Source organism: Antedon mediterranea, chromosome 4 (assembly GCF_964355755.1).
Source record: "Antedon mediterranea chromosome 4, ecAntMedi1.1, whole genome shotgun sequence".
In the NCBI taxonomy this organism is placed as follows: Eukaryota; Metazoa; Echinodermata; class Crinoidea; order Comatulida; family Antedonidae; genus Antedon; species Antedon mediterranea.
The window spans coordinates 1,929,428-1,951,569 of NC_092673.1; the positions used below are offsets into that span (position 1 = coordinate 1,929,428).

The 22,142-nt window shown below is 32.7% G+C and overlaps 3 protein-coding genes across 4 annotated transcripts; 1 reads left to right on the forward strand and 2 right to left on the reverse strand.

The window, feature by feature from the left end:
• Window positions 1-423: 423 nt before the first annotated feature.
• Window positions 424-6,724, reverse strand: LOC140046168 (probable cytosolic iron-sulfur protein assembly protein CIAO1 homolog). The gene is made up of 7 exons (XM_072090717.1): window positions 6,634-6,724; window positions 6,099-6,281; window positions 5,571-5,831; window positions 5,106-5,197; window positions 4,479-4,680; window positions 3,721-3,808; window positions 424-2,969 (listed from the first exon to the last, which is right to left on the reverse strand). Exons 2-7 carry the CDS (start codon window positions 6,235-6,237, stop codon window positions 2,732-2,734), a joined length of 1,020 nt encoding a protein of 339 aa, XP_071946818.1. The 5' UTR covers window positions 6,238-6,281; window positions 6,634-6,724; the 3' UTR covers window positions 424-2,731.
• Window positions 6,725-6,992: 268 nt separating this feature from the next.
• Window positions 6,993-12,285, forward strand: LOC140046170 (clarin-3-like). 2 transcript variants are annotated; one of them, XM_072090720.1, is made up of 3 exons: window positions 6,993-7,644; window positions 9,429-9,608; window positions 11,283-12,285. In XM_072090720.1, exons 1-3 carry the CDS (start codon window positions 7,392-7,394, stop codon window positions 11,576-11,578), a joined length of 729 nt encoding a protein of 242 aa, XP_071946821.1. In that variant the 5' UTR covers window positions 6,993-7,391; the 3' UTR covers window positions 11,579-12,285. The 2 variants fall into 2 exon arrangements, with proteins under 2 accessions (XP_071946821.1, XP_071946820.1); XM_072090719.1 differs by lacking the exon at window positions 6,993-7,644 and adding an exon at window positions 7,766-8,783 and having other exon boundaries at window positions 11,283-12,280.
• A 110-nt stretch (window positions 12,286-12,395) lies between these two features.
• On the reverse strand, window positions 12,396-21,765 carry LOC140046169 (M-phase inducer phosphatase-like). Its single transcript, XM_072090718.1, has 13 exons — window positions 21,725-21,765; window positions 20,809-21,028; window positions 20,048-20,127; window positions 19,009-19,057; window positions 18,828-18,860; window positions 18,587-18,707; window positions 18,201-18,311; window positions 17,646-17,747; window positions 16,896-17,213; window positions 15,734-15,829; window positions 15,004-15,165; window positions 14,105-14,350; window positions 12,396-13,699 (listed from the first exon to the last, which is right to left on the reverse strand). The coding sequence occupies exons 2-13, from the start codon at window positions 20,949-20,951 to the stop codon at window positions 13,562-13,564; spliced, it is 1,599 nt and encodes a 532-aa protein (XP_071946819.1). The 5' UTR covers window positions 20,952-21,028; window positions 21,725-21,765; the 3' UTR covers window positions 12,396-13,561.
• Window positions 21,766-22,142: the final 377 nt, after the last annotated feature.

Below are 22,142 nucleotides of genomic sequence, written 5' to 3' on the forward strand. Positions count from 1 at the left end.
GTGATATGTATTAAATTGCAAGATTAAACAAAATATTTTATTTTTGTTCTGTGGTATATTATTTTTTTGGTTGTTCAAAAAACACAAAATTATGCCAGATTATGCTAAAAACGGCTAAATAATGCCGCGGCATTATGCCAGATGCCGTGGGCCTCTAAATAATGCCAAAAAGCATAATAATGCCAGAAATGGCAACTATGGCGCCAGTACATTCATAACACTACCACACAAACACCGCCGGCCGGGCGGGAACATGGGCGGTGGGAAATAACCTGTAAATTAATGTTGCTATTTATAGAAATGTAACTAGACCAATTGGATTCGACCATTGTGTAAACGCATTATTACGTCACTGCTTGTTACGACATTTGGTACAATATGACTCATCACTCAACATTTGGTTTTTTTTTTATTTATTTATAATACAGTACCTTTTTAAACTCATCAATGCATTAATTTTCTAGAACTGGTATGGTCAAATACAAAGAAATCCATCTTTTCATTTCATCTTCTAAGATGTTAATGTAACAATTGTTTTCATCTAAATAAATCCCACACTCTCTATAGAAAATTACATTGACATGATGGTTATTCTACCTATATTTTTGTTTGGGCAATTACATTTGACTAAAGTGAACTGTAATAAATCAAGCCACCCAACAGACTTACCAATTAAAATAATTAAGGAATTTGCTATTGAACTTGCTAACCCGCTAACTAAATTATTTAATACGTGTCTCAATGAGGGACACTTTCCACGTCAGTGGAAAACTGCTTCTATAGTTCCAGTTCCAAAACAAAACAAGATCCGCTCTTTTGATGATCTTCGTCCAATATCATTGACGCCGGTCTTTGCTAAGATTTTTGAGGCATTTATTGCCAAATGGATTATTGAGGATATTGACAATAAATTAGACACTAAGCAGTATGGTAATACAAAAGGTTCATCTACTATACATTATCTTGTGGATATGTTAAATTATGTTTATCAAAGTCTTGACAAGCCCAAACAATCAGTTGAACTCTGTACAATTGATTTTACTAAGGCATTTGATAGAGTCAATCATACAATTATTATAGATAAATTAATTAAACTTGGAGTTAGGTCATCCATTATTTCCATCGTCTGCAGCTTTCTGTGTGAAAGAACTCATACTACCAAACTTGGCACGCACATTTCTTCCACCAAATCAATCTCTTGTGGAGTACCACAGGGAACCAAACTGGGACCTATACTCTTTTTGGTTCTAGTAAATGATGCTGCCATTGAAAGTTGTAGACGTTGGAAATTTGTGGATGACCTGACTCTAGGGGAAGTAACCAAATGTGGTGCTTCCTCTAACTTACAAAGTGTCCTTAACAGTGTCAGTGAGTGGTGTGCATCTAATGATGTTCTACCAAAACCAGCTAAATGCCAAGTAATTGAATTTAACTTTTTAAAGCAACGGCAGCTTAATTTAGTTTACACTATTGATAACTTTAATCTTCCAATAGTTAGTAAGTTAAAACTGCTTGGTGTAATAATCCAAAATGACCTCAAATGGGGTTCAAATGTTAATGATATAACATCAAGAGCCTCACGTAGACTATTTTCACTATGTATCCTGAAAAGGTCTAGTGCACCAGTCAGTGACCTGGTTACAGTATTTACATCATATATCAGACCTGTGCTGGAATATGCCTGCCAGGTTTGGCATTCATCATTAACTGTTCAGCAATCTAATTTAATAGAAAAAATTCAAAAACGGGCTTTGCGCATAATTTTGAGCCCACATTATGTTAGCTATGAATTAGCCTTAGAGCAAGTAGGTTTGCCTTCTTTAAAGTCCCGTAGAGAACAGATTCTTCTCAAGTTTGGCAAGAGTCTTTTAGAATCTACCAAATTTAGAAATATGTTACCAGCATATAAATCTGATAGGCATTCAAGATCGTTAAGGAGCAATACTAGTTCAAAGTTGGATTCTTGCAGATGTCGCACTGAAAGATATAGGCGGTCTACTATTCCACACTTAGCACGAATCCTTTAAGTTTAATGTTTAGTTTAGATCTTCTTTGATGTATTTTATTTCTCAGTTGATTGTAATCCAACCTTTTCAGCTCTTGCTGCTGGTTGGAATTTTATGTTTTTATACCTTAATAAATAAATAAATAAATAAATAAATAAATCATTTCAGGAAAACAAAATATCCCTTTATAACAAATCAAAGATCACTTCACATTAATGGTTAGTATTAACCAACAGCTCTGGCATTGTTTTACAATAGATCCAGTCACTGATACCCAAAGCTCATTTTTTAGTAATGTGCCTTTTTATTTATATTTATTTATTTATGTATAATTCAGGTGGATCCAAGGACAGGGTCTAGTCCATTGTGTGTGTTGTTTTTCATCTATTTAAAATTCCTATTTCTGTTGCCCTTAAAAATAAGTCCTCCAATTTTAATTGTTAATACATTTATAATAATGTGGGAGTGACATTTCCAACCATCTAGAAGTGTCATATTTTCAAAATCGCCTCAAATTCCTATAGTTGCGCTCCCCTATCAGAAAATCATGGATCCGCCCCTGTATAATTTCACTGTACAATTTTGCATGACCTTGTGTACACGATAAAATCTAGCCAACCAGAAACAAACGCAGACTTCTTTGCCATTAACTCTGGTAGATTACATGTCACATGTCATGTCATTCACTGAATATAGTCTTTCATTACAATCATTTTTAAATTGAATCAACCGTCATTCAAATTCCACAGTTTGATTTTGCAATCATCGCTACACGAAGCCAATAGCCCGGGTATTTTAGGATTCCAAGCGACACAATTAACATCTTCATTATGACTTTTATTTTGTGAAGCTACAAGTTGAAACGCAGGTTGATTTGAAGCATCATGAACACTGGTGTCTTCTTTAAAAATACGCAAACAATCATCTCCCGATGCTGTAGCTAAAAGACCTGTTAATTTGCACCTAGTTGTAGAAACAGATGTATTGATTATTTAATTGACTGCTGAAAATATTACGCTTTTTAATTGTTCATTTGTAGTTTGCAGATTAAGATTCATACATGTTTGATCCAAAAAGGTGACTGGGGTAATAATGTTCAGCGCTTAGAGGTTAGAGGGTGCTATATAAATCCAGGATGTTATTATTATTATTCATCTTTTTATTTCGGAATACCATGATCACATAATATATCCATAGCAGAAAAAAAAGCTTAGTCTTAGAAATCATTGAACATAAATTGAGGTTTTATATCAACTTTGATTGATTAAAAGAGCCAGTATTAGGAAATATTTTAGTGTTTTTTAGTATACCTTTAGTAGTCAACATTATGAATTTAATTAAAGCAATACTTTTAAATATAATGTTTAATGTTTTTTTAAACCAATATTATTTTATAATGTTCTGTCTTAAAGAAAACATCATTTTTTCCATTTACCTTTTTAGGTTTTTTGAACAAATAAAGATTTACATTACAATTTGTTTTGATGCGTTTGTGTCATTCCATCATCCCAGATTAAGGACGAAGAAAGATGCTTTAAAGTAACACTTGAACCCAAACCAAGTGGTCTAATGGTAAAGATACATCAGAACCGGCAGAGTTTGATTGATTGATCTTCAATTTTACAGATCTTTTAACTATTTCAAAATTGATTTACTATTTTCATTTTTTCTGGACTTTATATATATTAAGTATTATCAAAATATTATCACTTACCAGTGTAAAGAATAAATTGGCCTGGAATGGTAACCTGATAAAGTACAAACACACTTCCATGTTGGATGATTCCCAACTGTCAGAATTCCTGTTAAACACAAAACAAATTATACTTAATAGAGTATTTATGAATTTTAATCACTTTTTAGCTGTGGTTGATTTTCCTTTTGTTTTTGTATGACTTGTTTGATTGTTTGTTGTATTAATTTGTATTACTATAATGTATTGATATTTTTCTATGTTTTGATGTACTTTTTATACTGATTTTATGTAAATTTCAGCTTCTGCTTTTTGTATATAATATGGTTTTTTTTATACCGAAATAAATAAATAAAAGTATAATCCTTATTTTTATGTATAGCATTCAATAATTATTTTAATTAGTAACCAAAACGCTTGGCAAAAAAAAGCATTCAATTTGATGTATTGTCCCCCAAAACCATGAAAAATTAAGATTAATGAAATCAGACTTTAAATAGGCTATTTTGCAGTTCTAATAAAGTTATTACCAACAAAAATAATTATTTCCCTTATAAAAAGACAAAATAACTGGTTAATTTAAACAAAAACCATTGTCTGACAGACACTTTATGTATTTTTTGCTTTAAATTACATTTATTAGGTAATTAAATATTTTTTGGTCAAAGTTAATTATTATGTGACATTAAAATGCCATATTCAAACAAGCAAAAGCTAAATTAAAACGAAAGTAAAACAGCCAGAAAAATGTGCATATATTTATAGCAAAAGAAATAAACCTTGTTGATTGTCAGGTTGATATTGCTTCCAGATCTTAATTGTTCTATCATCACTGCATGATGCTAAGCGGTCACCAGTTTTATCAAATGACAGACTCCAAACTGTCGATTCATGACCTTCTAATGTTGATACACAAATCCAATCATCATCATCTTCTATAAATATCTTGATCGTGTTGTCATAACTGGCTGATGCTAGAAGCTAGAGAGGAATCAGTTGATAAACTTAAAATTGGTTGTATTCGATTGGGACTTTACCGTTGAGTATAGTTTTTCCGTTGAATTTTGAGCATTAAGATTATTCTCAACGAAAAAGCTTGCATTGTAAACATTTTCTATTCTAATGAATCTATTTTTTTTTCTCTCTCTTTTGTGTGGGCAGCCTAATTTTTTCTAATGATTTTCTGTTGAGCATAAAAAGTACTCAATGAATCGTTATGTTGACTATGAAAGTTCCCAATACAACAATTGTCACCTCTTCTAAAACAGAACACACCTAATGGTTTTTTTGGGATCTTTTGAGAGGTTTTTGGTTTTCAGATTTCACGACAGTTCACTGTACTTTCATAATATATGGTGAGTCAAAAGACAAAATGTTAGAATTTAGCATAAGTTAAACATTGTTACCTCTTTATTTGGGTGCCACACAACTTGTTTAACGTCTTGAGTGTGAACAGATAAAACACTTGCACATTCGTAATCTTCATGATCTTGATCCACTTGAAAAAAAAACCACATGTGTTATTTATGAATGTCATTATTGATTGATCATTCTTCTTTTAGTCTACACTATCAAACTTTATGTGACAAAAAATGTGATGTGCTCATATATGGACATGATGATGTCATATCCCAACCATATTCTGCATTTGACCACCATATTGGGCACATCACACTTTTTTATCAAACAAGTTTGATAGTGTAGACAGGGCTTTAGAAAGTGTATTTCATAAATTGTTGATCAAATATTTTTTTACTGTATGTCTTTATCTATAAGATTTAATATACTGAATATTGATTAAAATTCAATTTTATTAACAGTAACTATTATTTTGATTCTATTCGTTAAATGAAAGATGATTTTTTCAATACCTTCCCATATCCAAACACTTTTATCTCGACTACAGGTAGCTAATAAATTACCAGATGGCGCCCATGTAACACATTTTATTTCGTTTTCATGTCCTTCTAATGTGGCTGTACATTCAAATTCTCCTCCTCGTTTATCCCATATACACGTGGTGGCATCAAAGCTACAAGATGCTAGGAAGTTACCACAAGGTGACCAAGCAACCCTTCTAATGGTCCTTGTATGTGAATCCTGAAGAACTGTCTTGCATATCCATTTTTCACCTATATTTTATAAAAAAAAAAAATTTCCATTAAAAACGCGTATAAAATGTAATTGGTCAGATGTTTGCCCTACTCTGACGTAATCTGTACATTGAGAATACCAAGTAATTCTGTCATGTAACTTTTCTTCAGTGGATCATGGATGGTTTTATTAACATACGACACGACATGATGTCTTGCTCATTTTGATTGAAAATTTTATATTCATATTACTATTGAAAATGTAACAACAGGTTTTTTTTTTAATTCAATGCAAGATTAGTTTACCTTCTTTACCCCAAACTCGGATGGTTTTATCGCTGCTACAGCTAGCCAGTAAAGTTCCTGATGGATTCCAAGCAACGCTCCAAACCCTTTGTTGGTGCTCACTTAAAATTTGCACTTCATTCAACATTCCAGTCATCATACAATAAATAGGCCTAGATTCTTTACAAATTAATACACTCGTTTCTGTAAAAAATAATAACAAACACTCAACATACTGTATAATCAGGGAGTTGTACAACTCCTTGGCATAATCAAGCTTTTCTAGGGACACGTGGAATTTTCAGTCAAAGACTCAAACCCAAAGGATGGACTGAATCGTACAACCAAAATGGGGCGAATCGTCTCGAGGTAAATGAGAGGCAGATTCAGACAGAGGATACTGAACTAATAATATTGGCCTGAAGATAGTAGTAGCACTAGCTAGGCCTAAAACTATATAGAAGACTAGTAGTAGCAACCGGTCCGTTATTTATTTAGTGTAATAGCCCTAGTGGACCAATTTTTACGTAATTAAGTAAATTTACTAATCCTGTACCGGTAAAATATGCATTTTTATATTATTTTTCGGAAGTCTTAAAACACACGACGTAAAGATCTAAAAGAGGGAGACACACTTACATATGGAACGCTGTATAGGCAAAATGTTTTGCTGCATATGGCGTGTAAAACTTATTTATTCCGAAAATACCAAATAATATTGAAAAAAATTGTTTTTTATTAAGAAAAAACAAAAAAATCTTTAGAAAGCGTGTTATCTCTGTTACATACTACGATATTTAATATAGAGATAGGATCTTATTGGAGAGCCAAATACATCGTTTATTTAAAAGTCTTTTGCAACTAAATAGTTAGTAGGCCTATTTCTGATTCTCTGTGAATTAGCACATAAAATAGTGGTAGTAAGCCTTAAATAAAATCCTTAAATAATTTAGTGTAAAAATGGAAACATAATAAATGTGAATGGTATGGCTTAACAAAACAATTCGTTAAATACAAATGGATCGCTCTATGATACTCTATTAATAGCCATTCCTTGGTACGCAGTGTGGTAACTAGGAATCGATCACCTCACGACGATTATTTTATTGTTGATTTACTGTAACGTTTTAATTTATTCTAAGATCCTGAAGATACACTTTGACGACCTATATTTGTATATTGTACGCCTACACGAACGACGACATTATCAGAATGTTTCAATCCAAAGTCCAAATTCTAGTTCCTTTAGTGTTGTGCATTGTGTCTGATCAAATTCATTGTATAATCTACCAAACATAGGGTTTATTTTTCAGGATGGCCGAAACAAACGTAAAAAAGTTTTACTGGGTAACATTCGTCGATGCATGTTTTTGTATGGTGATGTTAATAGCTTCTTTAGCTACACCAAACTGGATTACGTCTGACGTTCACCGGGTCATCGAAAACTCGGCACCGGTTATGGATGAACTCCTCAACGACACAACCGGCTATGTATATTTTGGTATCATAAAGGGATATAAGCAGTTTAATTACGGCTTTGGGTTGAGGCAATCCGTGCCATACGACGGTGAGTTTTTTTCCAGATATGTTACTAAAATGCTTTTGTAGCGTGTAGGCATATTTATTTTATAGATTATTCGTCAAACTTTATTTATTAATAAATAAGTTTTGTTTGTTTAAAATTCAACCGCGAATCTGTTAGTCCTACTGAACGAGTTATAAAAAGCTATTTTAGACTACAAACTGAGTGACGATGATCAAATTGTTTAATTTATGAATACACCTAATACCAATACGCTCCGTTTTAAGATTAATAGACCTACGATTGGTCAATACTTCTGGCAATAATCTTAAATTGAATGTTAAATATTGGCTTCTCTGACACGACTTGTATTTCATTGCTTGGAATATTCTGTGTTATTTTCGTTGCTAGCTTTTCCTATTTAAATTCGGTTTTTATATAATAGTTTTGTCAACCAATCCAATCCATTGTTGAAAACAATGAGCTATTAGTAGGTCTCAACAGAGTGCATTATTTGTGAATCATCGATGTGTAACACCAAAAATTGAACAGAACAATTACTTTAGTGGAGATACTCGTACCAGAGGGGTGAAAGCAAGAGAATGTTACAATACGACTCTTTTTAGACTTTATATGCCATGTAGGAAGAATTGTATTAAGCGGATTTTAGGAAGGATTGATTTATATAGAGCACACAACATGTTCGTGAGAAATCAATGGCTTCTTTGTAGCTTACTATATTCGTCAATACTCAATCAGTAAGACGGTCTGTACTAAATATGATGTGATGCTCATTGCTTCTTGAGAAGCTCTGGAACTACACACACTAGAACATGGTTTATGCAGGGAGTTGTCAGTCAGAATCGTAGGCCTATATGATAGTGAAAAAACGTCTATTTCTGATTATACACGCAAAATGTGTCTGCGGTATAAAACGTTCTTCTTTTTAAATTTTGTGACGTGTTTGTGTATAGTAATATTGCTATGTACCTCAATTGGAACACCACATTGGATTGAAGCAGAATCAAAACGAAATTCTAGTCTCGGTGGTGGTGTTTCAAATGTAATATCTACTAATGACGATGAGCCCGGTCCGAATCGAGGTTTTATACATTTTGGGGTTGTTCGTGGTTGTAAAATTTTTAATTATGGATTTGGTGCTAGAGATTACAAATGTTTTAAAGGTATGTATTTTGTCGTTCGGGAAGCAGCAAACTGTGCCCGTTTACGACACAATAAATAGATAGATAGATATATACACAACAGAAGCGATCCGGGGCCCGTTTACGAATATACAACAGAAGTTCACTTTTTAATTTCTGATTATTAAATCACGTAAATATTATTTTATTCTGTAAATGGTATCGGAGTGAAAATTTAGTTTTAGAAGAATCAAGGCCTCCAACAGACCATGTCATAACATTGTTATTTTATGACTAATCGTACAATCACCATTTTACGCTATGGGAAAGCCATGAAGTTGAAAGTTTTAAAATAAATTATTTTGCTTTTCTTAATCAAACGGGTTTATATTCAGTAATGCTCTGTCTACACTATCAAACTTTATGTGGAAAATGTGATGTGCCCTTGTATGGACACGTTGATGTCATACAACTACCATTTTTGGACACATCACTACCATATTTGAGCAAATAACACTTTTTGATAGTGTAGACAGAGCTTAGGTCATGGTGTTTTACTTTGTGACATTCGTTATTAAAGGAAGGTTTCATGGATATTATCTATCCCATCTCTACATGTTTTCTTAATTCTTTTGAATTTAATATTGTAATAACTTAAGATTTTTTAATTGTTTTTCTTTGAAATAGTATCTGAAGAACATGCAGATCTTTATCCAACTGGGTTACTGATAGTAGTAATTGTATTTATGGTAATAGCAGCAATCTTTGCAATGGTAGCTACTATATTCGGAATGGTCAATGCAATCACACGTCCAATTGAGGCCATCCATGGACCAAAAGGATTGTTTTTGTGGAACGGTTTTGGAGGTAATAAATTCAGACAATTAATTTTTTTTTATATAACCACGACCGGACTACATATTTATCTTTTGAAACATCTTCTACTTTAGTTTGTCGATCGTATTTCTCTTCATCAAACAAAAACCAACAAATCATACTCATCACTCATGACGATTAGACCCACATCTTTTTTTTAGCTAGCTAAAGCTCTGTCTACACTATAATTAGAGTTTGACAAACAAGTGTGGTGTGCCCAAATATGGGAGTGATATGACATCATTATGTTCATATGGGCACATCACATTTTGATAGCCTGTAGACAGAGCTTATATACAGGTTTGTCATGCATTTGCACAACATATTTCTGCTATCTGCATCACGTTTTGCCAACTTGGTCAATGAAGAAAGAAAAGATATTTACTTAAATTCCTCCATGGTTGGACTAACAAAATGTAATTAATAATAATATTATCTAAATATTGATATTGATACGCCTTTCGTCACGCTCCAATCGTTTCTGTATGCCAATTCAATATTAGAGTGGCAAATATTAAATTACCTAACAATAGAATGTGCATTGTATTGCGTTAGATATTCAATTCCAGTGTTGATATCTTGTGATATTCAGCGTTGAAATCTGATGTCATTTACAGGTATTCTATGCTAATATGAAATCAATACTGATTATGATAATCCCTGTGAGGTACGGGGGACATCAGGTCAAATGTTGTGAACTTTATTCTGTTGAAAGCCAAAGGAAAATGACCAAAAAGAAAAAAAAACAAAATAACAAATGATGTTGTTAACACTTGGCTGTGTCAGCTGGGAAATTGAAGAGTAAAGTAGTTGCAAGTAATTTCGTCGTCAGTGGATTCACATCGCAATTCGGTTGAGACGATATTATATCAGGTCCTTGGTGCATCCATGGTCCTTGGTGCATCCATGGTCCTTGGTGCATCCATGGTCCTTGGTGCATCCATGGTCCTTGGTGCATCCATGGTCCTTGGTGCATCCATGGTCCTTGGTGCATCCATGGTCCTTGGTGCATCCATGTTCCTTGGTGCATCCATGGTCCTTGGTGCATCCATGGTCCTTGGTGCATCCATGGTCCTTGGTGCATCCATGGTCCTTGGTGCATCCATGTTCTTTTTCTTTTTTGGTTTCATACATGGTTCTAATACTGAGTAAACGTAACAATTAGCTATTTTTGATATTGTGGAAATAATTAAGACAACTATAATAATTGAAGGACGGTAAATAAATGATTGTTGTTATAAAGGCAAATGAAGGATTTAGATACATTGTTATTATTGGACTACCCTTGATATCGGCTTACCATCAATACAATAAAGCCAAATCCAAATATTTAAATTCCCTTAATTACACACTTATACAAACATATTCATACGTTAAAGATGTATTTATGTAGATCTGTTCTCCCAATTATTATTCTCTTCTGTAGAAAAATATTTTCGCTTATAAAAAGACAAAAAAACGGTTAATTTTAGCCCATTGTCTGCTGACAGACAATTTAGATATGTTTTGCTTTAAATTACATTTTACATTTAAATTTCATAAATATATATTTTTTTTTGATCCAGTTTTTTGTCAAAGTGAATAATTATTATGCAACATTAAAATGTAAGACATATTTTGTTAGGAGGACAATAATATCTTTAAATGAACTTTTTATTCTTTCAGCAATCTTCTCTGGCATATCGCTGTTCATGTACGTGGGTCTGTATTACACTACATTTGAAGGCAAGGAGGTATTGAACGCCGAAGACACTAGTCAACCAAATTACTTTACAACCGATTCTGCAAATTATGGTTACTCATTCTGGTTGCTTGTAACGACCTTTGGACTATTCTGTGTCAATCTTATTTTATTAATTATTGCGCATAAAATGAATGACCCGAATTTTCGATGGAGGAGGAGGGCACAGGAGATATCGACCATACAAACTACTGAGCTTGCTCAGAGCATCATGTATTAAATCACAGAAAATTTAGAACCCGTCTTAAAGCTCTGTCTACACTATCAAACTTTATGTGACAAACAAATTTGATGTGCTCATATATGGACATGTTGTCATATTACTACCTTATTTGGGTATATCACTACCATATTTGGGCACATCACACTTTTTTGTCAAACTAGTTTGATAGTGTGGACAGAGCTTAAGACACTTTTATCGGGACTCCCTATTGTCGCCTTATCCACTGTCTTCACAAGCCAGTTTGACAAAAAAAGTGTGATGTGCCAAAATACGGTAGTTATGTGACGTCATCGTGTCCATGGGACAAAGCTTAATATGGTAATGTCCCCATGGCCAATGGAGCTTTTATGAATAGGGGTTTACCGTAGTGTTCAAACCCCTAACATAAAGAATTCGCAAAGGATGGTTCTACTGTATTATCAAGTGTTTATAGTACATTGGTTAAAACCCAAAATAGGTGTCGTCCAAGGTTGGACAGATAATGTAATTCTGTGTATATTATATATTGTACTGTTTTTTTTATCAACCGTCTTCTGGTCTTTTTACTATAGTTTATTTTGCAAATTAAAAACCAATGATTATATCGATGCCAAGTATAATGATTTACATAGAATCTGCGCTATTTTCCAGAAAGTCCAATTTAAATATCGAAATTATTGAATATTTTGTGACAATTTTAAATCCTAACAAATTAAAACATATTTTTATACTTATGCTGATTATAAATAAATATAAATTGACGCTAATTTTGTTTACTCTTTATTTGTGTTTTTTTTTCTCAATTACCATGCATCACATATAAACATACACATTCATGTAAAACAATTTAGAAAAATTAGGTGAAATTTAATTTTAAAAGTGAATAAACCAAACGCCATGCGTGCCCATGCTTCCACACATCCCGTTGATTTAAACCAAACGCCATGCGTGCCCATGCTTCCACACATCCCGTTGATTTAAACCAAACGCCATGCATGCCCATGCTTCCACACATCCCGTTGATTTAAACCAAACGCCATGCGTGCCCATGCTTCCACACATCCCGTTGATTTAACCTGGAAAAGCACAATATAAAATCAAACACCCATTATCTCATAATTCACGATCTATGAATGTCAAAATTTGTACATGTTCTGTGTTGGGTTTCCACTAGAGACGCAACACAAGGATGTAACGCAATGCAAGTGTTTTGACCAATCACAAGCGATGGATTATTCCAACAGTCGCTTGTGATTGGTCAACTCGCTTGCGTTGCATCTACTTTGCATTACGTCTAACATCTAATATTTAAATTCTACATTTTTTTAATTTTTGTGCCTACATTATACATAGGCCTACATGATTTTATTATTTAAATACCTGAGTTAACAAACCTAATAGAAATATACAGAGGAAAACAGCATTCTTAAAAATGCAGTACCTAATAGAAAGAAAATTAATATTGAAACATATAACTATTTTCAGTGACTAAATAAACAAAAAAAGAATAAATATATTTGGTACTACATCGCTAGTAATCTTAACAAACTTAACATACAATACAACTAATACATTCTACTAATGATATGACAATTTTAATCTAATATAATTTGTATCCACTGCAGCTTTCAATAAAATTATTGGAGATAATAATGATCAATTTTGTTTATTAATTTGTGTGTAGATTTAATATAAATAAGTTACTATAATCACATTTATTTATGACAAAAATATGACAATATAGTAATAAAGTTGTTTTTTTAAATTGTTCATATTATATAAAATTGAAAACAAATATGTAAATAATTATTCTGAACATCACAAATGTTTATACGTAATTGAAAGCTGTTTGCTATCGCATGGAAGAATTTTACAAATATAATACATACAATTTTACAAGATAACCAAACCCTAAATTGTTTGAAAAAATAAACTATTCAGATTGTTGTATTAAATAAATGGCATTATAAAATGCATCATATCGTTATAATTATTATCAAACTAATTCTCTTTTGACCGGGAGTTTTTTAATCGACTTCTTTCGCCATCCCACGATTTGGATTTCGCCCTGAAATGTTTCAGATCATGAGAGTTGTCCTTATCTAGCATTTCTTTGTATGTTTGAGGCTCACATAATTCCTGTAAAAAGAAAGTTATTATTATTATGGAATAATTGATGTGGTAAGTGAGTGAGTAGTCGAGTGGTTAAAGCAGTGTAACCGTAATCCATAACATTGGCAAGGGTTCGAGGCTCACTCGCTCCATGGTTCTGGTGGAAGAACGAGTCTTCTAAGATAAGGACTATAAACCGTAGGTCCAGTGTACACATCTAGCTCATGTGCACTTTAAAGAACCTAGTACATCTTTCAAGATGAGTAAAGGGTTACCCCAGTGTATTAATACACATGCACAGCCACTGTCACTACATCCACTGATCATAACTGGCCCTCTGGGAGAGGTCACTCAGTATAAATAATAAATAAATAAGGTGAGATAATGAATAGCAAAATTATATACTGAATAACTACTCATAAAATTACTTACCTTTTGTCTGTGAAAAAACTCTTTGTAACCTCCTTCTAATAAATACAGTTCTGGATAAAAAAGTGCGGGATAATTTTCGTGATGGATATCACGATCCTTGTTGCGTAAATAACGAGATAAATCAGGTCCTCGTTTTGATGAAAACTCGCAGTGAAACACAATGACTCGACGCTTTGTTAACTTAGAGGGAGCTTTATCCAAGAAAAATGAGGTAATGTCCGTCTTTCTATACTTATTTATTGCACCCTGTGAAAATGAAGATAAAACACAAATTTTAAAATAATTGTTCATTAATAAAAATAAAGACAACTGACATTTTTTAATGTTACACATTGCTTATGATATACTGTAGATGGAGCAGGTCATTCACTATCCTAAAATTCATGTGGTCGACCATACTTAACCAATGTAGACTATAGACTGGGCTGTAACCACTAAGGTGTCAACTCCTAATAATTAATTGCCTCATTTGAAGAAATTGGTATCTAATAATTACTTGAGTGGGATCTTAATGGATATATAATTCTTGGGAGGGGACAAGAAGTAGGGTCACTGAACTGATAAGTCACCTCCCTGGACTGTTCCTTAAATTACAGTCATGTACAGTATATTCTGTAATTAACACATTACATACACAATTTGGAATTAATAGCTATAAGACAACTTAATCATTCTATGTGTACCTGTATATAGTGTAAACAAAGTACCGTTGAGATATTAACAATTTACACTCTGTTATAAATAGTGCTACATATACGTTATCTGATTGGAGTACACAATAAAAAAAGGCATAGAGAAATATACTTATAAAAATATGATACACTAAAAATGTGATGACTATAAGTAGATACTAAATACATGTAATTATATATTTGTTATAATGGTATGAGACTCCATACCTTGATGTGGCCACCCAAGTACTCATAAGGGTAGCGACAGTCTACTATAAAATACTCCTCTATTTCATCACTAAATTCATTGTTTATTAACTTTGCAAGAGTATTTGCTGATATGCACTTGAGATCCCTGTGTTTTCCAACAACAAGAGGTAAACAGTAGGGCTGAAAAATAAACATTTCAAAACATTTAACCATTATTTCTGTACATACATTATGTACAATTCTGTGCATTTTATATAGTTTTATAGTATATATAGTTTTATATAGGTATAACTAAGCAAATTTAACATTATTATGTTAGTTACAGATCTATATATCTAATATATATATATATATTGCACTGATGAAGGGCTAGTGTTGCCAGAAAGCTCTGCTAACTTTTCTGGCTGTTTTAATTTATCGTTTTGATTTAGCTTTTCGCTTTTTTTTGTACCTCCATTGAGATCCAGCCACTGATACCCACAGCATTGTCATTTTTTTTAGTAATTAGCATCTGGATTAATATATAAATATATATATATATATCTAAGCCAACCTATAGTATTAATTTTGCTTGGTGTAATTAAACACACCGAAAAACATAGAAAATTGCAAAAACGCTATAGGCCAATTTAAAATACTGTTAAAATTATTAAAACTGATTCAAATTCAAAACAAAAACAACAGTATCGCGTTATTAATGCAAACAACAGAAACACTTTTAGAAAATAAAAAGATATTGAAAGTTTACCTTTGATTGGTCACCTAAAAGATCTGCTTGGTTGGGTTTTGATGTCGGTGAAAACATGGATTGAGACCGTTCAAGTCTACAAGGAATATTTGACTGCTGAAAAAAAAAAAAAAAAAAAGTTTAACCAATGAAAAATAAAACTGCCAAAAACTATAACATAAAGTTATTTTAATATAAAATGAATATTAAAATACATTATACACTACTAATGTAGTAGTTTCTGGTGTTGTATATTTTTGAAAATGATGTATTTGTATGTTTTCTGTACCATTTTAAAATGTATTTTATGTATGAACCGAATAAAGCAATCAATATCTAATTTAGAAAAATACACTTTAAAACGCAAAGATATATCTAACTAGAAAGCCACTCCGAGAGTGCATACCTCCGCCTACTGTAAAATTCTCCTACATAAGATTTCTCCGGTAAAAAAAATTATATATATTATATTATTATGATTTAGGCTAATTTCACTACAAGCATGTGTATGCGAGTTTGGTGTAATGGTTATGTAACAAGCCTTTCAATTAACAATAGCTTCAGTTGACTAACAATAGAACAGCAACGCGAAAATCAAACGGGTGAATTTGAAAAGAAATAGGTTTTTTAAACTACTCGTATCAAAAAATGTGCACATTAAATCAAATTATGTTTTAAAATTACAAATCACAAATTATAACTCTTGCCTATTGTGTACAAAAATGAAGTTTTTTGGACAAGTAGGTTCTTGAGAAAATTTCAGTTTACTTGTTACTTTAAGACCGTTCGCCGGCTTTTGAAAAATTCTGTCCTATCTTTTAACACTAGCAGGTCTGAAAAGTATACTAAAAAGTGGTCCAGAATTGGGACCATGGTCCCAAATGGTCCCACAATTTAATGGAATGGTCCTTGACCACATATCTATCTGTATATTCATTTTGGTAAAGATCTTGTAATTACATTTTGAGTAATCCTGCTAACAAACAGACAAACAAACACACGCTACCGATTACATATACCTCCTTGGCGGATATAAACAAACAGTACCTCATAGGGAGCTCCCTAATATCTCATCTCAAATAAATATTAATGTCAATTATTTTAATCTTATTAAACTTGTAAGGATTACGTCCAAGCATAAAGACACTGGAGAGAATACTGGTTGAAACTATCAAAGACTTACAAGAGGTAGACGTGGTTTCTGGCTGCTACTACTATCGATGGAGCAACAGCGTAATTTTTTTCTTTGTATGGGACTTGGATGATCTTTTGGCCTTTCGTTTCTTTTTAGTAACGACCCTTGACTGGGAACCTTAAATATACTTCTTCTGACTCCATGCGTAGCTGGTATAGAGACTGGTGTGTTATTGCCGATCTTATTGACATCAAGAGTTTGGAGGGGGCCTGGTGGGGTCACTTTTATTTTGGTGGTGGGTGAACACTTTTTTATAATAGGCATTGATATTAGGCTATCTAACCCAGATGGTGCTGCTTTGTTTGGCTGTGAAAATAAAAGACACATTTTATTAACATTTTCACAATGCTACTGAGTTACATTGATCAAGTTTTACGTAAGATATCCAGTAGGTAAGCATCCTAAGTACAATGCTTAACAGCATCTGGTTGCAAATTTTCCAGTCAATTTGAACAAACTAGTTTTTAAGCCTTATTAATTAAGCATTACCCAAACTGTCTGGAATTATGAGTGAAGCTCTATCTACACTATAAAATTTATACGCCCAAATACGGTAGTCCTATGACATCCTCATGTCCATATATGGGCACATCACATTTATTTGTCACATAAAGTTTGATAGTGTAGACAGAGCTTTAAAAGCCCAACAAAGAGTGGGAACCTCTCACAAACATCATACACAAATGTAAAATCATCTCTTATCTGTTGTGATGATAGCAATTATGTTATTAAGTATACCTCTATACTTTCAGAATCCATAAAATCTAGGAAGCCATCATCTTCTTCTTCTTCGCTGTTTGTTAAAGAACATGATTTCAATTTCACTTCGTCATCTTTAAACTGCGTACAGAAAACAAATATCAATCATCAACTTATATTTGGAAATTTGTCCCAAAAAAAAAAAAATTCAAATAACTTTATGGAATAGAAAGGCAGAGACAGAAAAGCAAATACTTGTGGAAGGAACAGATGACAGCACGGTTCAATTATTTAAAGGATTTTCCATTAATTGACAAAATGGAGTCGATTCATCTTCCGTTCAGTGAAATGAGTGCGAATGTAGCTTTAAGCTCTGTCTACACTATCAAACTTTATGTGACAAAAAATATGATGTGCCCATATATAGACATTATGATTATACCACTACCATATTTGGGCATATCACTACCATATTTGGGCACATAACACTTTTTTTGTCAAACTAGTTTGATAGTGTAGACAGAACTTTAAGGTGTCTGATGTTTGGAAGTATTGATTACATTGTGAATTAGAATAAAGGGAAAGAAAACTTACTAGATTTGCAGGAGCTGAAATGGATCTGAATGGGTGGTCCTTGCCAGAAGGAGCGGACGGCTTAGCAAACGTAAACTTGTCATCTGTTTTAAGAGATGACGCTATTTCATCCTAAAAACGAAGATTAAAAAGAAGTTTAACTAAACATGCTAATAAATTACAAACACATGCATAGAATGCATGAAAATAAATCCACAGAAATTGAGTAATTAACAAAGCTCTGTCCACACTATCAAACTAGTTTGACAAAAAAAATGTGATGTGCCCAAATATGATAGTGATATGCCCACATATGGTAATGATATGACATCACATTTGTTTGTCACATAAAGTTTGATAGTGTAGACAGAGCTTAACAATCTTTACATTCAGTTAAAAGTTCTCACCTTAATTTCATCTCCGTCGTCATTTTCACTAAAGAACTTTTTCATTGAAAAGATTGGGGTCAGTGGAGCTGGACTACAGATAGGTGGCTCTGAGGTAGTACGCATTAAGCGTCTAGCATGACTGAAAAATAAATATATTTTAATTAGTTAATTAGTCAATTTAAGTTAATTTATACCAACATACAAATAATAGATACAAAAATGGGATATTACACATTTAAAAGAAGTTGCTAAACTTTACCTTGGTCTGGTGTTCATAAAAAATTTTCTAGAACTGACAATAAAAGCAAATAATAATATATATTAATTATATAACATAAAAAAATATTAAAACATTTTAATATGGTTTGTTACATTAACAATTCAATTTTATTCAATATTTTACAGTAACATTTTGGATGAATACAAAATCTAACTCATACCTAGACTCTGAGGTTGCATCAACAGATACTGGAGAATCTAAGGAGATACCTGAAGAATATAAAACAGCGAATATAATTAATATGTTTCTATGACATATTCTATTCTAAAGATCTGTCTACACTATCAAACTAGTGTGATGTGCCCAAATATGGTAGTCCATATGGGAAGACTTTGATAGTGTAGACAGAGCTTAATGAAGAAAAAAACTGCCATATCATGGCTCAGAAAATAAGTAGTTTTAAGTATTATTTTGGAGTGATGTTCATTAACTATTCTAGAAAAGACATTATTTAAATTGTGCATTATATACTATAGACACTTTGTATCTATTTTAAAATTCAGTACCTGCATATAGAATCTTAAATGGAAAAAGGAGCAAAGTTTATATTATAATTAAATTGTATTAAAATATACTAATAAATACATTTAGTATCATGATTTGGAGGGAACCCATTTAATAAAATATTGTTTACTACATTTTGTTCTCATTTCAATAGTTTGTCTATTAGTCGATTAATTCTTCCTTTTAAGCTGTTTGCTTCTGAATACACATACAGTAGTAAGTTTAAGATTAAAAGCAGAGCATTGGAACAGGTACAAATCAATAAGGTGAAGTTAATGAAAAAGAACAATTGATTCAATAACAAAGAGTTAATTTGAAAATATCCAGGTGACAGCAGGAAGATTAGGGACAGATGAAGTCTAAAGCCTAGCACAATACTTAAAGACAAAGATGTTGAACACAATGCATAAGTACACACTAATATGTAAACACAATGGTTCTAGTAGGGTCCTGTTGTGGCTGGGCAACCAAAAGGTTAGCCTTTGTAGAAAAAGAAATTATACTCCCAAATCAGTAATTAATTTTCCTAATGGTTAAGCTAAATGACTTACTAAATAGCAATTATGTAAAAAGTATTCAAATTAGAATTTGTTGAAGGTACTTTCCTTTGTTTTGCAATAAAACTGAAACTACAGTATTTTCACCATTTTACATAATAATTATTAAATAATACCAACAAGAATATTCAATTTTACCTGCATCTGAGCTTAATGAGGATCTTGAGGAGGCTGGTGATTCACATAATGATAAACGCCTTCTAGGTGTTCCTCCAGCACTGAAAATAAAAAGTGTTTAAAGCTCTGTCTACACTATCAAACTTTGTGTGACAAAAAAATGATTGTGATGTGCTCAAATATGGACACAATGACATCATATCACTACCTACTTTAGGGGCTTGTGGCGCAGGGTGTTGGACTACTGATCGTGAGATTGAGGTTTGAATCAAACTCTCGCCGCATTGCATGTATCCTTAGGCAAGATACTTTACTTACGTTTGCCTCTCTCCACCCAGGTGTATAAATGGGTACCCGGTTAGATCAAGACACAACTTTGCGCTGATTACTAGCTGCATAATGGGAGTAATGTTTCCATACGTGTTTGATCCAAAAAAAAATGACTGGGGTAATAATGTTCAGCGCTTAGAGAAGCTTGCTTGTAGAGCGCTATATAAGAATGAACTATCATTATATATCACTACCATATTTGGGCACAACTTTTTTTGTCAAACTAGTTTAGACAGAGTTTAACTGAACATGAAGCATGAAGCATCAGAATTAGTGTATTTAGTGAAAAGGTTTAGACTGTGTCGGTTTGTCTGTCATTAAAATGTGTGTTAAGATAGTGAGAGTTGGTGGTTATGGTAAAGCTATCTAAATTCATGAATTAATTCATGTTCAACAACATAATAGCCATGTCAGGGAAATCGGGATGAATGTTTGTTTTAATAAAAACGTACCATGAAAGACTAAAAAGGCTATGGGCTAGGTTACTCATTGGAGATTCTACAGAATTTCTGTTAAAACAGGGCGAACACACATCATTCATTCCAACAAGAGGTAATGTCATCTTTCTTTTGATATGACTTGACCGTTCCTCCATACTGACCGCTACTTCTCTAGATGAAGGTTAGAAATATTGTATTTTCTATTGCATTTGATGTTCTTGTTCGTTAATATCTGTATAAAAAAAATATTAGAATTTGACTCGGGCTTAAAACCTTCTAAAAAGAGATAAAAAGTAGGCCTAGGCCTTTTTGTAGAATTTACCACTAGCCTACAAAACTACACCACAAAAGTTTTAAAAGCAGATAGGGCCCTAGCGAGCTGGTTGAGAATGCCGAACATTTTACAAACGAAAAAACTACTAGGCCCTAGCCTAGCTAGTACTACTAGCTAGGCCTAGCTAGTACTAACGCTCGCTAGACTACCTCTCTAACTAAAAAGTCTAGAGTAGCCTAGCCTACCTTCCTTAACTAACTCTAAAAAGCCTACTACTACAAAGGCTACATACAGAAACAGGCTAGCCTAGTCTAGTACTGTAGGCCTAGGTTAGAGAGAGAGGCCGGCAGAGAGGCCTGCTGCATGCATGCTCTGGCCTAGGCTATATAGAGGCTAGCCTAGGCTATAAAGTATAGGCCTAGGCTAGGCCTACTAAGGCCTAGCTAGCTAGCCTAGCTAGTAGGCCTAGCCTACTAGACTAGGCCTAGGCCTAGGCCTATTTAGTTTATTATACAATAATTATTACACTTGAATTCAAACAACCTTACTTTTTAAAACTATAACAAGTTAATAACTTTGTGAAGTTTATGGTCGTTTATAAATAATCTAAATGTCCATAAAATATGAACAAAATTTCACATCAAAATTGTTTACCGCCATTCATTTGAAACAAAACAAGGGAAGTCTTCTTCCGATCCCTCTGGATCCCAAGTAATGCGCATGTGCATATCTTGGGTATCGCGCGCCTATACCATTTTTCTTAAAGTAATTACATAAATTCATTCACGTAGCGTAGAAAAAATAAATAAAATTACATAATGTATTATTTGATATTGCCTGATAAAATAAGGTATACTATTCACTAAATTTGTGCAAACTACATCTATAATATTTACAAACGATTAAAGAAATAAGATGTAAGTATTTTTAGTCACTGTCACCTAAATAGTTAAAATACAGTGGTCCTTACCAAAGAATATTCTTTACTGACAGGATGAAATGCCTCACTTAGAAAAAAATATCACTGATTTTCCAACAATATAAATTTATTCCATACTAATAATATTAATAT

Coding starts and splice junctions, on each gene's coding strand:
- LOC140046168 (XM_072090717.1), bottom strand. CDS start 6,237: ATGATGACTGGAATGTTGAATGAAGTGCAAATTTTAAGTGAGCACCAA. Junction 5,198..5,570: donor AAGTGTTTGGATATGGGAAG/GTATTGAAAAAA, acceptor TTTTTTTTCAAG/TGGATCAAGATCATGAAGAT. Junction 4,681..5,105: donor TGTGGCACCCAAATAAAGAG/GTAACAATGTTT, acceptor ATTCCTCTCTAG/CTTCTAGCATCAGCCAGTTA.
- LOC140046170 (XM_072090719.1), top strand. CDS start 8,516: ATGTGTCTGCGGTATAAAACGTTCTTCTTTTTAAATTTTGTGACGTGT. Junction 8,784..9,428: donor AGATTACAAATGTTTTAAAG/GTATGTATTTTG, acceptor TCTTTGAAATAG/TATCTGAAGAACATGCAGAT. Junction 9,609..11,282: donor TTTGTGGAACGGTTTTGGAG/GTAATAAATTCA, acceptor TTATTCTTTCAG/CAATCTTCTCTGGCATATCG.
- LOC140046169 (XM_072090718.1), bottom strand. CDS start 20,951: ATGGAGGAACGGTCAAGTCATATCAAAAGAAAGATGACATTACCTCTT. Junction 20,128..20,808: donor AGCCTTTTTAGTCTTTCATG/GTACGTTTTTAT, acceptor TTTTATTTTCAG/TGCTGGAGGAACACCTAGAA. Junction 17,748..18,200: donor TTTCAGCTCCTGCAAATCTA/GTAAGTTTTCTT, acceptor TTCTGTACGCAG/TTTAAAGATGACGAAGTGAA.